At 37.9% G+C, this 15,290-nt stretch overlaps 1 protein-coding gene across 1 annotated transcript; it reads right to left on the bottom strand.

Annotated features, from left to right (window-relative positions):
* Positions 1–172: 172 nt before the first annotated feature.
* Positions 173–14,295, bottom strand: hltf (helicase-like transcription factor). The gene is given in 24 exon segments (XM_042500750.1): positions 173–813; positions 2,125–2,205; positions 2,783–2,963; positions 3,284–3,396; positions 4,406–4,528; positions 4,659–4,840; positions 5,524–5,639; positions 5,779–5,958; positions 6,707–6,749; positions 6,752–6,838; positions 7,148–7,283; positions 7,538–7,681; positions 8,288–8,379; positions 8,495–8,605; positions 8,774–8,822; positions 10,113–10,189; positions 10,706–10,865; positions 11,207–11,278; positions 12,055–12,137; positions 12,294–12,436; positions 12,708–12,853; positions 12,855–12,875; positions 12,991–13,200; positions 14,211–14,295. Coding segments are annotated over 23 exon segments (2,682 nt in total). The 5' UTR covers positions 13,189–13,200; positions 14,211–14,295; the 3' UTR covers positions 173–669.
* Positions 14,296–15,290: the final 995 nt, after the last annotated feature.

The following is a 15,290-nucleotide window of genomic DNA, read 5'->3' on the forward strand; positions in this document are numbered from 1 at the left end:
TGAGCATTTACTTAATGAAACCATCAGAAATGATCAAAATTGACAAACTGATCTAATGAGATGCACACTTTTGTGTAGCCGAGGGATGTTTTCCTTTAATTTTGTGTTTGCGTTTAAAAACATTAAAGTTCTAAAAGCTGCTCTGTCTGCTTAAATACAATTCATACAAATGTACAATATCAGTAGTCTGCATTTATTGAATACAGAGATAGCAACAAAAACAACACAGGATCTGAATCGTCACAACTGTTATATTTTGCTTAGTGACAACTTGAGTATTTCTACGCAGTCTTTGTCCCAATGTTTGACTGATCAGGCACCTCTATGTATTAGCAGAGCTTTGACAAAGACAACAAATCTAACACACATCTGAACAAAAAATATAAACTTGCCAAGTAAATGAATCGTTGTCCCAATGTTAACAATTAAACAGAAGTAGAAATAAAACATTATTTGGAACATCATGATTTACTATAAAAAATGTAACTTTTCAAAATATGAACACGAAACTGACAATGTGGCAAAAATCTGCCGCCCTTCAAATATGAAATTTCTTAAACATAATTTTAACTGTCTGACCCCACAAAGAACACAGTCAACTGTTGACTTGTGTCCAATGTTTTTGTTGTTCTCGTGTTAATGCGTCAGTTCAGGCCCATCGTCAGACATCTACAGCTCCATCAGAGCTTTGATGTCATTGATGCGAGATGCTTTCACGTCAGTGTTTGAGGAGCCAAAAGCTTTCTCCACCAGGTCCTGCTTCTGCCGCTGGATCTTCACCATGTTCTCCTCCACCGAGTTTTTTACGATGAACTGCAGTGACAGACACACAAAATAAAAACATAGATACAAGCACAACATCCCAGCCAGTGATGTTTCTCATGCCTCTTTCTTTCTAGCATGAAAATAGTAAAAACAAACAGATTTTAGCCGAACAATACACTATAAATAAATTATTAGAAAGCCACCAAGTACTTGAATATTTGTCTTGGTGACAAAATACTAGTGATGCGTGATTCGTAATACAACCCACAGGTCATGTGTGGAAAATCTGTTGACATATTTTTAAATCTTTCTGATCATTATGTCCAGTAACAATACTTCCCTCTGAGAATATGTAGGCCCAACACCGTGTGCTAACAGGAAGTAAGCGTTGCTCTCTGTCCACACTGAATCTGTTCAATATACCCTTCTGTTACATCATGTAAACAAAGCATGTACCTATCAGCTGTGCACCTAAGAACATACCGGAGATGTAATCACTGAAAAGATGGATGAATACTTGCTATCTAATGTACTTTACAAATAAAAAACACACTTTTTTTACTGTGATATTTACTCGTAATGACATATAATACAGCCAACAGCAAGTAGGTTGTTGTTATGGTGATTTACCTTTCCAGAAACTTTCAGCTCCCTGGTGAACTCCTTTCAGCCAGTTTGCACCTTATTTAGGCTTTTAGATCACTCATTCCAGCATCACAAATCAGCCTCACTTCATCAGATGCGGAGCTTTCAAGGTGAGCGACGGAAATAAATAGAAACAGGTCCTCCGACAAAAAGTTTCATTGAAAACAGCATCGTTCGCTGCCAGCTGGAGATTCAAATAGCTGCAGCAAAATAACGTTCCTTGTCTCAGGTCTTAGTCCTCACAATAGTGCCACTACAGAGCGTAACTCCCACAGACATTCGGATTATTGACACTCTTTCCACCTTTTAATCTTGTTTGAAAACACACTTTTTCAAGATGGCATATTCGGTCTGATTTTATGGTGACACACACTTTATAATGACTTTACACCTAGTTTTTATGATAATGCTTTTGTCAAGTTATTATAGAAACTCATTACTGTTTATTTATGATTGTTTGACATTATGAGCTATGGATGCATTGCTGCTTGTTTTTAATTGTGTCTTGTAAAGTGTCCTTGAATGCTTTATTATCATCATTATTAACAAGGCAGTTTGCAGGTCAGGTTCGGGTGGTTGATTAACACGTTAACAGGCCAGGTGGTGCAGACTGGCTCTCATAACAGCACGGGGGGGTGCACATTTTAAGAAAAACCTGACCTGGGTATCACTGCAACATTTCGTAAAAAACAAAACAAAACAGTTTTTCCTGACCTTAGTGACGAAGACTTTCCGAGTCTGTCCGAGGCGGTGGCAGCGGTCAATGCACTGCTCCTCAGTAGCAGGATTCCACGCCTAAAAAGCAATTAATTACAAGTTAGCACTCAGTTAAGACTTTTTTTTCCCTCAAAAAAATCATTTAAAATTTCTCTGTTTTTCCCTTTTTGATCTCATTTGGAGTGTTTCTCGTGATCACTTTAGCTCTTAGATGATGGCCTAAATAATGGAATTAGTCATATATGGCACTTGTTTCTACTTTCGTCACTACTTCCTTTCTATTTTCAGTTTGATGTTTTGTTTCCATTAAAATGTATGAATTTCTAATGTTTGTGGGAGAGGTTTGTTAAAAGGGAGGTAGCCCACCTGCACTGTAAAACACTGCAGATAATTTTACTATTTAATAAAATTAAAAATTATTAATAGTTTGATGCCCTGCTACTGCCACACAATCCCTAAATGGTGAATGTGCAAAACATTTTTTTTTTGACCCGGGCCAACCAGTTTACCTTCCATGACTCATGTTTTAAGTTTTTAGGTGCCTAAGTAATAAACTTTTGTATGTGGCCTCCTGCAGAATCCTTTAAGAATGCACAATCTGATACTTAAACTAACCATGGCTGTGTGTGTGAAAATGTGCAAAGGAAACACTTACAGGGTCCATGAGGAAAACATGCGAGGCAGCCGTCAAGTTAAGCCCCACCCCTCCAGCTTTGAGTGACAGCAGCATGATGACAGGGCTGTCAGCTGCAGCGCTCTGAAACTCCTGGATGACCTGAGTCCTCTTCTTTTGAGTCATGGTGCCGTCCAAACGCACAAAACTGAAACCATGCTCTCTGGTAAAGAGACAGGACGAAAATAACACAGAGAAAAGTTAGAAAATAATGTTAACAGATGTCTTTCTGAAAGAAAATAGGTGGAAGATAAATTCATGAGTAAGCAACAAATGCAGCTGTTTATTGTTCCAATTTCTGATACAAAATAAGCAATATTTTAACAAAAAGGTAAAACACTCACTAAACTTCCACCCTAGCTGTTCTAACAATTCAATTAAGCAAGAGAACTGGTTAAGCAAACTTATGAGAGCTCTTTACAGCTTTAATACCCACTTTACAAGCTTGGAATCCTGCACCGCTCCTGTGAATGTGTGTTTTACCTGAGTGGAGTCTGCAGTATGGTGAGGAAGCGTGTAAACTGAGAGACAACCAAACACTTAATGCTGCTGTCTTCACATCGCAGCCTGAGCAGGTTTCCCATCAGTGCCTGCACCTGCAGAGATAAAACACACTTCAAAGGGAGGAACAACTCACACAGTAGCAAAGAGGCCCATTTTCCATCACTGTCACTCTGAAGAAAAAGATTCTGATTAAAATTAGGGAAAGAGTCACAAAAAACCCACCAGGATCAGAGATGCTACTAAATAAATGGCTAACAAGTTGAGACTCTTCAAATAATCTTCATAATTAGGAATCTTGAAGTCAAGCATTTCATTTTCCGTGGAGATTTTTTTTTGAATATTCTTGCAGATGGTGATCTTGTTAAACCTTTGAAACCTGGATTGACATAATTTTTCCTGTTCAGATGCCTTCACAAATATTTCAACCTTTTAACCCTGGGAAATTGGTTTGATTTCTCATGAAAACATGGGATAAAAGGCAATGAGCAACTTGCAGGAGAGTAGTAATTCGGAAAAAAAACATTAAAGTTGGTGAAAAATCTCTAAATGTAAACTGTATTCATAATAAAGAATGTATATTCAAATTATTTACATTATTATTAAAATTTTTAATCACTTTTTAGTTTTTTTTCTTTCTTTTTTTTTTTTTAAAATGTTGTTTGTTTTGGGTTTTTTTGTGCTAATTTTTGTACTTTCATTTAAAAACTAATTTCCTGCTAATTTTTGGGTCATTTCTTCTTTAGATTCTCATTACTCTTCTTTTTAAAAAGAGATCTGCCCAGGTTTCAAAGGGTTAAAGGCTACACAATACAAAAAAAAAAGTTTAAATGAACTTCATATTCTGCGATGATATAACAAAACACTTAATAAATATGATGAAGATATTTTGTCAAATATACTAATGTTTAACATTTAAATGTAAGAGAAGACGAAAATGATTTGTAGGCAACTTAAAAGCTTTTGCACAGCACTAGAAAGTCAAACTCAAGCACATATTTCCATTTAAGGTTTAAAATATAGTGTTCTGCTTTTAGTGATCTTTAGTGTTTTCACAATTTTTATTCTCCAGTTAATTGTGCAGCCGCAGTATGTGCAGTGTACCTTTGAGCTGGTCCTCCACTGATCAGAGTTTGTATTGCTATCTTCCTCCAATTCCTCCTGTGGAAACTCCACCAGTTCACTGGTCTTGATCTCAGTCCGACACAACGGACAGCGGGCTGTTTCCTATGCACAGACATACACAGATCATACAGAAGAGATGGATTCCTGAGGGATTTGCAGCTAAATAACTGATAACATACTAATGACAATTCAGTTACAAAGCCATGCTTTCTGCTGAGGGCAGTACACGTACCTGCTGAGTGCTGATAACCTGGGCGATGCAGGGCCGGCAGTACACGTGTGCACAGTGTGTAATGACGGGCAGACGCACTGAGTCCAGACACACAGAACACTCTTCATCAGAGCCGCTGGCCAACACCAACCGCAGCTTCTCTATTAGACGCTCCCGCAGCTCTGCAGGTGTTGCTTCAGCAACTAAACACAAAACATTTGACAATTTTACATGTGAAAACAAACACAGTGGAAAGAAACTTGTTTTTCCTCACATTAAGCCCCGTATGCAGTGTGTGCTTTTGGGCTGTCCCAGACAAAAAATGACCAACATTTCTTTGGTCGTGGCTCTAAAATGGTTTAGTTATGAAACTGTCCAAGTACACAAAACTTGGAATGACCATACACGACCTATATCTACTGACCAACTAGCATGAAATGATGCAGCAATCAGCACTACACTGCTGAATGCTTGTAGATGCTAACAAACATGTATGTTAATCTCTTATTGCAGACTTGGTGTGCCTAAGTTGGCCTCTTTTCCCCAGCCACGGCAGCATCCACATTCACTTCCTCTTCTTCAGACTCTTTTCACCACACATAAAAGCCACTATAAGGAGGTCTTGATTCATGTTTGTTTACATTTTTCTCTTACCACTACAGCGGCAGATGACAACTTTTTGTTCTTGCAAATTGACATCAATGGTTGTAGGTCTTAGCCTGCGATTCAGTGTTGTCATTGCACAGTCTGCATGTCGTACCTAAGTTTACTGCATCCATGTTGCACAGTGTAGATTGCACTAAACTGAGAAGATTGCTACAATCTCACAGTCTGCTGGAGGCTTTAATCAGTTATCACATTAGTGCCATCACATCTCAGGTCTTACCCAAATCTGAGGATGTTTTGGCGAGTAGATCAGAGTGGCAGCAGTGCTGTCGAAGCCTCATGAGGATGGCCAACACATCAGCATAATTCCTCAAGATTGTCCCCTCAGCAACATATCTACACACGCAAACACCGTTAAGACAACTTAAAGAAAACACAACCTCATCTACTGACTCTTTATTTGTTGCATCTGAGTTTTATCGTGTGATTTTATTTTAAAATGCATGCATATGTACATACACACACTGGCACGTACCTGCCGATGGTGTTTCTTCCCTCTTTGCGTGCCAGCTCGTACTCTTCTCTCTCTGACTGGCTCAGCTCGACCTGCTCCACACACACAGTCTTCTCAGGCAGAGACACCACAGGGCGTCCGTTAACCTCACTGTTCTTGGTCCGCCGAAGGGTGATGCACTTCACCAGGGTCTGGAGGTTCCTGTGCACATGAATTCCTGTGCAACTGACTGAATTTATAGATACCTAATTATCTATAGTATCATACTATTATCCAAAATGTCAAACTTCAATTCAACAGTCACTCAGGTTGCAAGACTGGGGTCTCACCCCAGTTTGTTTGCACATCTATTTACTGCGTAAAATAGCAGACTGATCTGATATAATCCATTATGAACTTCTGAATGTCACAAGTTCGACAGTGTCCTTGGGTGGCTTGAAGGGCACTAATATATACAATGAATAATAATAAAAATAAAAACAAAATAATGATAATAATAATTATTATTATTATTGCTGCACTACCTAACGAGATGGATTTCTAATCGAGGTGCACCTGGCCTAGGACGGGATGCTTCAGAGCTCCTGTACCAGCAGCAGAAGAGAGGCCTCTCTAGTTGGGACTTGCTGCCTCTTAGTCAGAGATTTTATTGTCTTGCATGTTTTATATTAATAATTCCCAAGGATTTGATTGTTTTAAAGGTGTCGGTGATTGATGTGGGTCAATAGTGGAGTGTTGTTTACCCATAGGCCTCCCTGGCGGGTGAGGGGTGTAAAATATGTGCAGAGTAAACAAGATAAATTAAAATATGAAGAATATATCTGGAATATGAACCTGGACCTCAGGCACAAATCACTCAGGCTGACTGTATTGCAGTAGATAGCACCCTCTGGAGTCTTACTACTGCATTGCAGCAGAGTGATGTAATGTGTCTGTGAGTAGTACTCACTGCAGGCCGGCCCTGTCTCCCTGAGTGACGGGTCTCTGGATACTCTGTTCCACCACTCTCTCACATCGAAGGGCTTCAGACGCAGGAAGGCCAGCAGCATCCAAAGGTCCTTCACACTGTTCTGGATAGGGGGTACCTAGAGGATGGAGGAGGGAACACAAAAATATTTGATGACTGCCTAAAGTAGTGAGACTGTATCTGCGTGGACACGATTATGTTCTTTAAACAGTCACAATGAGCACTCGTGGTGGACGCCGTTGATAAAAGTGTTATTCTGATATTATCATTATATTGACAAATAATTTACTAAGGTAATAATACATGGTCAAGTTAACCTAATAATCAACCCTGTGTCTTTTAACCATTGTCTAATGACAAATAAAAAAGTATATAAATAAAATAGGATAAATCAGATCATCTGTGCATGTGTGTGTTCAGATATACCTGACAAAATCCAGTGCCGCTGAGCTTTTAGGTCGAGCACAGCCTTACTCATCTGTGCATTAGGGTTTCTTACGATGTGTCCTTCATCCAGCACAACCCTCAGCCAACTGATCCCATGTAGGGGACTCTTATTCTGAAAAGGAAAAGAACACATATGTTGTTATTAAAAGAGAAGCAAATTATTTTATTATAAGTGAATATTGACATGAATTAAACATTTAGTCAAGGTTCAGGACAGACATTCATTTGCTGCCATTAGAGGAATTTTGCTTATTAAAATCACTTAATGCACCATCTGCACTATGATAATAAATGTCTTTCAAATGTTTTCTTTTCTGTGTGGGCACCTTACAGCTAAAGATATACATGTGACCTGTCTGCACTTACCCCAAAGTCAGCGGAGAGGACATTATAGGTTGTGATCACCACATCCTGAGAGGACAGAAACTTCTTGTTTCTGTTGCGTTCTGAGCCGTAATACAGATATACATTAAGCTTCACGTCAGCACGCACATGCTGCTCAAACTGATCCTGAACACACACACACACACAAAAAGACAGAAGAAGAAAACATGATACATGTTGACTTTAAGAACAGAAAGGTAGCGTTGAATATGGCATCTCTGTTGTAAAAAAAAAATGGGCACTTTTCTTCAAACATAAACTCAAACTCTATTAAAACATAATTCCAGTATCCCACATTATAGCGATTGGCCTTTCAAAAGGCGAAAGAGAGGAAAAAAAACCACAAAAAATCTATAAAAATATGCAAAAAATTAAATAAGAAAAAAAAGGCCAATTTTTTTCTCAAAGAATACATTTGCATGTTAATATGAACATTTAAAAACATTCTGTTTTCTGTCACCTACAGAAAATAAATTAACCATTAAGTTATATTTATGATTCATGTAATTTAATTCATTATACACAACACAATTCCTTGATTTTTCCAAAACTTTTCAATGATTTTTGTTATTTCCATGACTCTTTCAGGCCTGAAAAATGTGAATGTAAAAATCTATGACTTTTCCATGTTTTCCATGGGAACCCTTTGTTACTGAGGTTATTAGCAGGACTGTGTACATGAAGTTATATGACAGGAAGTGTTTGTTTTATTGTGTATGGCTGTATTCCTACCAGCCAGTTGCTGATCACAGAGAGCGGGCAGATGATGAGAGTCGTTCGAGCTGATAAGTCATCTGCACTTTCAGGAATGGCGGATTCCACACCTGCATATACAAAAAGGTAAACAAAGATCTCCTATATCACTAAAACTTTACATTTCCTCCGACTAAATTTATGCAGCATGTGAACGTATGGTAAAAATGCACTGTCAGAACTCACTCAGTGTAGAAGCAGCCGTCTTGGCAGTTTTCTTCTTCTTGAAGCCTGAATCTGATGGAAAGCCACTCAGTGCAGCAGCAAAGTCAAGATCATCCAGCAATACTGGGGCCTCTGCACATGTAACACACAGGTTTAAGAGATAGTTAATGAAATGGTGGTGATTATGACATTTCCCAAGCCAAACAACAACAGCATTGAATTATGTCACCACCATAACATTAAAACTACAAACAGGTATTGCCATCAACATGCATGTTATAGTGCACGAATAACTTGTACCTTTACTGGGCTTTCGCTTGGTGGCTTTCTTCTTTTTCCTTGCTCTTATCTGCAAGTGCAGAAGTTAGGTAAAAATGTTTGTAGGCCACAAAATCCATGAAGGGCAACAAAAACAAGCAAAGAGCATGAACAGACATATATAGTTAGACGGCAATATATATGGAGATAACACTCAATTCTTACTTTTATCTGACTTGTCCACTATCTCCACTTGATCTGTCAAATCAACACAGATCACCTCCTTCTGAGAACTGATCCAAAAAAGCATATCAATATATATATATATATATATATTAGATAGAGAGAGAGAGAGAGAGAGAGAGAGTCACATGTAGACTGACTGAAATGTCTGGAAATATGTCCAGAAGCAGTAATTTGAATTTCTTTTACATGATTATGTTATGCAGTAATAATTAAAAACATGTTACTGACAATATAATCTATCTAAGCATGCCCAAACTTAATTAAATCACACTTACGGGTCTGCTGTGTCGCCTGCACTGCTGCTTCCTGAAACAGACACACCGTCTGTTCTGTTAAGGGGGGTGGGAACTGATAAGATTTTTTTTTTTACCACAAAGCGGTTATGAATTCTGCTTATTGGCCGATTCTGTGTGGAAAAGAAAGTAGGCCTATACAGCTTTTCAGGCATCAACGCAGCCATTTTTATTATCTCTGTGTGTCTGAACACAATGTAGAAGAAATGAGATAATATATTTGTTACAGCAGTTAAAGAAAAAAAAACTAAGCCTGCATGGATGGTAATAATTATAGCAGGATATTTACCCTCAGAAACAGACGTGCTGCTCGGTTGGGAAGCAGTGGAAATCTTACATAAAGTGTCAAATCCATTGCATTCCTAAATAAGCCATATTGTAAAAAAAATATTTGAGCATACTGCTAAAGTTTCCGTCACTCAAAAACTCTTTTACAGACATTACAGCAGCACTGCTGTAGTTTGTCTTCATGAAATGAAGCCATGCTTTGGACTGTTTCCTCCTCTCTGCCATGACTCCTAATTGTTGCAAGTCTCCAGCAGCGTAGATGCATGGCTTTGAAACTGTTTTGTAATGTGCAACTGTCAGAAAAAACATGCCAGTATTGATAAAAGGAGTAATTAAGCTCGGGGGCAATACGATACCAATGTATCACACAATTTGGAATAAAATCTCATCTGGAAGTGGTTCTCATTTCCCATATTTACTTTTGTTAGTGCTCTTTTTCTGTTTTCTTGGACGCAAGCACATTTACAGAGACAAAGGAAGACTGGACATGAATAAAATAAAATAAATCTTGCAAATTTGCATTGACAGTGAATTTACTAATAAGCTTCTATTACCTTCCAGTTTGGAGGCTTTCTCTGGTTTAGTTTTTGGCTTTGAAAGGTGATGATTTGACTTTTGATGACTGCTCCTCCTGCACACATGAAAACAAATACTTAATGACACAAGTCACTCAGACTCAGCACTGCATCTCGATAAAAAACACATTCACACTCAGCTACACTTACACACAGTTCTCCACAGGCAGAGGCTTTCCATTGTGAAAGTTGGTGAGAATCAGAGCGATGGTTGTCAGAGTTTTTCCCTGGAAAATACAGACAGGATTTACTGTTGATTCACATTGATTGTTGTTGATCTCGTTGACTATTGATTGTGGTGAATGTAGAGGAGATGTAGTGGGAGAAAAAATGTTTCTTCTTCCCTTCTTTTTATTGGAAATGAAAACATCATGTTTACCAGCATCCCTGCAGTCTGAGTTTAAACATTTAACTACTAATTTTTCAACACATTTTAAAAACACCATTTTCACAATTTTCTCGTCAGTAACTAAAAACTAATTAAGATATTGTTGGCAATGATATCACATCACATAAGAGTGTGTGTGTTACCCACCAGTCCCCATGTCATCTGCCAGTATTCCCCCACGAACTCTCTCTGGTTTTTTCTTTGGCAGAGAAGCACGTGAGGCTGTTATAGTAGAGCTCGCCTCTCTTCTCCCAAAAGGGTGGCAGTGCAGATTTGTTTTCTCTCGAGCACACATCCAGGGACAGTGCCTGCTTCTGGTGAGGCAGGAGAGGAGTACCCACAGACTGCAGAGAGACAGAGTTGCATGTTCACACTCACACATAAACTAACGCAATGATGGAAAAACACACACAACAACCACTATTACAACAACTACTTCAGCATGCAAGGCGGGGAATGGCAGAGATGAGAAGCATTTTCTCCAAAAACCCTGTCAAAACAGAGGCAGATATAAATTTGTTCTTCTTTTTAGTGGATGTTATAAAGACAAGAAGTCGAAAAAAAATCAATAAGAAACAACATCCAATCATTAGTTACGGGCATTATTGTTGTGAAACTAGTGAGAAAAAAACATAAAATAAAATACTGACCACAAAAAGACAAATAAACAGATAATAAAATGTACCTCTGCCGCTTCTTTCTCTCCGTCTTTACTTGCCATCAAGTCATCGAAGAGGTGGTCAAATGCATTCTTCAGCTGAAAGGAAAAAGGATTTATAACTCCATATGTATTGCACTGATTTATCGGCCGAACATCGATGTTGGCCAATATTTGACACTTTTGAGCGCCATCGGCGTATCGGCAAATAAATGACATGTCAGACTTAGACAGCAGTAGCTGACATACAGCTGCTGATTCGGCCTTGTGGGAGTATTACAGTTTCCAGAAAAGTGACTGCACCCAGATACTGGAGAAATAATCACCTCCATTTCTCAGCACTGGCACAAATGGCATGCAAATACCTATGTGCTCATATAGGTGGGTAGTAGAAGGTATAACAGGTTGAGACGGCATTTGAAAATTATTTTATTTTCTATTTTAAAAAATAATAACTAAAATGAATGTAAAAAAAGAAAAAAAAATAAAAAAGATAATGTAAAATGTAGAAATGAAAAAATGCACAGATTGTGAAAATTGTAGGCCAGTGCCTACAAATATTAGCATAATTATTATACAAACATTGTGCACTTAATTCACTCAGCACTAACAAGTCCTAACAATAATCAATTTTGCAAACCTTTATTAGCTAACACAGCTATGTAATGTTCAGACATCTAGCTTCAAAAACCATGCATTGTGGTTAGAAAAGGAATATTATTAATGCTTACGAATGCAGCCACTGATACCTGATTACCTGCTTTACATTACATATCCAAAACAAAGAAACTTCCCAAATATTTTTTGCTTCTTCAGTGTAACAATGTTACATGCTTACTAGATAATATCAAAATGGCTAAATTTAAGTAGAATACCTCCTGTGCAGTTAGTGGGATGGTCACTCCCTTTTTTAGATGGTAATGCACCTGCACCTTGCTATATGAACTCTGATATGAACCTAAAATCACACAAACAAAATAAACAGTGAAAGTAATGCCACTGACTGACAACTGACATTTTTATTGCAACAGTGCAGGGCTATGTGGTTAAATATGACAGGTTTTCCCCATCAGAAGGCAAGTTAGATCTATCTGATGCCTAAGTGTGTTTGTACCTGTTGCGCTGATTCCACCTGGGTTCAGTTTATATCCGTGACGTGCCATGCGTTCAATCACAGCCTTTTTCTTCTCTTCTTTGCCCCAGAAGGACAGCATCACTGGCATGTTGAAGTGGTTTCTCGTCCCTGAGTGTACCACCCTGAAACAGCAATGAGACAACCACATAGACAAAATCACACAGTTAAATCTACTGAAAATTAAAATTTGATATGAATGATAACAAAAATAATTGTCTAATGAGTTATATTTATAAAGAGAGGCTCTAAACAGCAGCCATGTATGCATACACCAATGGTTAGTCAGGTGTTATTGCAGGATTGCAGCAGCTTTATGAGAAAAGTCATTCTGACATTGAACATGTCAGCAGGGTGCTGGGAATGACACTGACAGGCAATTAACAGTCTACTCACCCCTCTACTTTAGCCAAATTGTTGTCCATGATGTGGGCCATAGCTGCTGCCAGCTCCCGTTTGATATGACCCACTTGATTGCCATAAATGTTGGCAACCATTACTGCATTGCGGTCATATGGATTCTGGGGCTGTCGCACTAAAACCAACCATTTCTCCTTGATTCACCTGGAAGCAGCAAAACACAGATGATTTAAAGGTTTCTTAATCTTTATCTGCACTATGTGGCAATTCTGTTTTGTTTGGGAAATCTGTGAACTAGATGAATAAAGGTGATCCTCACCACTCCTGTGTAATATCTGAGGCCAACCACAGTGCCCTGCATATGGCCAAACAGCACGCTGCCATCTGCGTCCGGCTCCTCAGATGCTGCGGCTCTGATAGCCTGGGAGAGGGTCTCTGCATTGGTCTCACTGCGGTCCGCGAAGAGGTCCACCTCACTGTACCTGTCCCAACCGAACCTCCACCTGCGGGAAAACATGACACCTGGAGCCTACACAAAGACATACACAACAAACAGAAGAAAAATGTGAGTTGACAGTTTAGAGACAGTGAAAAGAAGCTTAAGCTGACAACTTGACCCATAAAATCCCATCAGGTAGCTGGAGGTTGTAACTGTAGGAAAGGTTTGAACCAGACAAAAACTTACCTACCAGCAAGAAACTTGGAAAAACAGATTCATCAACTAGCATTTAATGTTGCTTTACCCTTCAAAACCTGACCAAATTGGTTCGGTTTCTTTCAAAAACACATTAAGAAGGCAAAGAGCAACTTAACAAAATATGGCCCAAAAATAAACAAAAAAGTTACAAGGAAATTACTTGAAAATAAGCATTTAAAAAAAAGTGATAAACAAAAACAAACATGAAAACGACCCCAAATAAGTGCTAAAAAATGCATTGATATTTCATATATATAATTTTTTAATTTGTAAAATAATTCTAAATATGAAATTATTATAATTATAAATCTAGTTTTTGGGATTTGTTTTGCCTATTTGGGGATAATATTTTAATTATCCTATCCTCTTTTTCTAACATATAAAATATATAACATATATAAACATTTCTTCCTTTTTTTTTTTTTTTTTGGTCACCTTTTACTAATTTCTTTGCAATTTGTGGGAAATTTCTTGCCCGGTTGGTCATTGCTTTTTCGCCCCATGTAACAGAAAGAAATCAGACCAATATGATCAGGTTTCAAAGGGTCAAACAGCTACTGAAAGTCGTCTTAATACAACACTAAAACCGATATTATCCAGATTCTGATCCATGTCTCGATATAGTCTTATGAAATATTGACTTAACTAAGTGACAGATGTGACAGACTCGTCGCTTCATTACAGTAACCGTTATGAAAACGTAGCCCAATGTTAGCTAACGTCAAAGAAAACTGCAATGGCGTCAGCTTATTCTAAACGTAGCTAACGTTAACTACTGTTCTGAGTTACTGAGTGTGTTTTTATCTATAATTAACATTTCTTTCGTACTGTTTTTTCTTCACCTCGGCGACTGTTGACTTCTCAGAGAGGGTTTTTCTTCAGCATTTTCGCTGCGTGGCTGGTGTGTTGTGGCTGCTGCTATTTCCCCGCTTCTCGATGTTTATGCTTCTTTCCATCAAGTCAGCAGCCGTTACTGTAGAACTTCCGGTGGTGACCTTCAAAATAAGTTCTTATTTGTGAAATTTGTTGCTACTCAAAGAAACGAGCAATATTTTTTATTTTATGTATTTATTTGCGCAATACAAAACAGTGACAGAAAACAAGTCAAAAAGAATACAGAAAAAAAAAAAACAGGCACCGGAGAGGTTAGAAACCCAAATGGGCTTGTAGAGATAACTCAACTAAGGTAATAAATTACAAGTAATACAATCATTTACAATACTTTGATGCAAGTAAAATACAGTAGGGCCAATAATAAACATCTTAGGCTCTGAGAGGCAGTGATCTGCATATTCTGCCATTTTAGAGACAAAACAATTTATAATCAGAATACTTATTTTATCTTTTACTTGTATTATCAAGTGGGTTTTATCTATGTGAAGATGCATTCTGTGTATTCTATTCTGATCTTATCTTATCTTTATATTTTCTTATCGTGTTGGGCTAGATTTCTTGTATGAAAGGTGAAAATGTATTATTATTATTGTTAATAATAATAATAACAATAATAATAATAATTTTAATATTACTGTTTATTATAGCTTATATATAGTAATATATGTCTATTCTAGTGCACTAATACTTAGCCACATACTGTTTATCAGTTAATTGAAAAAAAGAAGAAAATAATCAGATTAACCAGTAATTAAAATAATATTTTTCAGCCTTAATTATTTTACATTATTAAATAAAAATACATATGAACACAATGTACAATGCTTTGAAGCGCATAGATCTTATTCTGAAATCAAGGTCGGCTTGTTTCCAGTATCACATCCGCAGAAGAAACTTGAGCCTACGGAAGCCGTGAGGTTCCAATTGCTCCTCTGTTTTTTTCTGCTTCGTTACGCTTCCTCCGCGTCTGGTTCCTCCCCGGGACAAGCGAAGAGTCAGAGTGCACGGGGAGAGAGACAGATCCAAGT

This window comes from Plectropomus leopardus, chromosome 14 (assembly GCF_008729295.1).
Source record: "Plectropomus leopardus isolate mb chromosome 14, YSFRI_Pleo_2.0, whole genome shotgun sequence".
Classification (NCBI taxonomy): Eukaryota; Metazoa; Chordata; class Actinopteri; order Perciformes; family Serranidae; genus Plectropomus; species Plectropomus leopardus.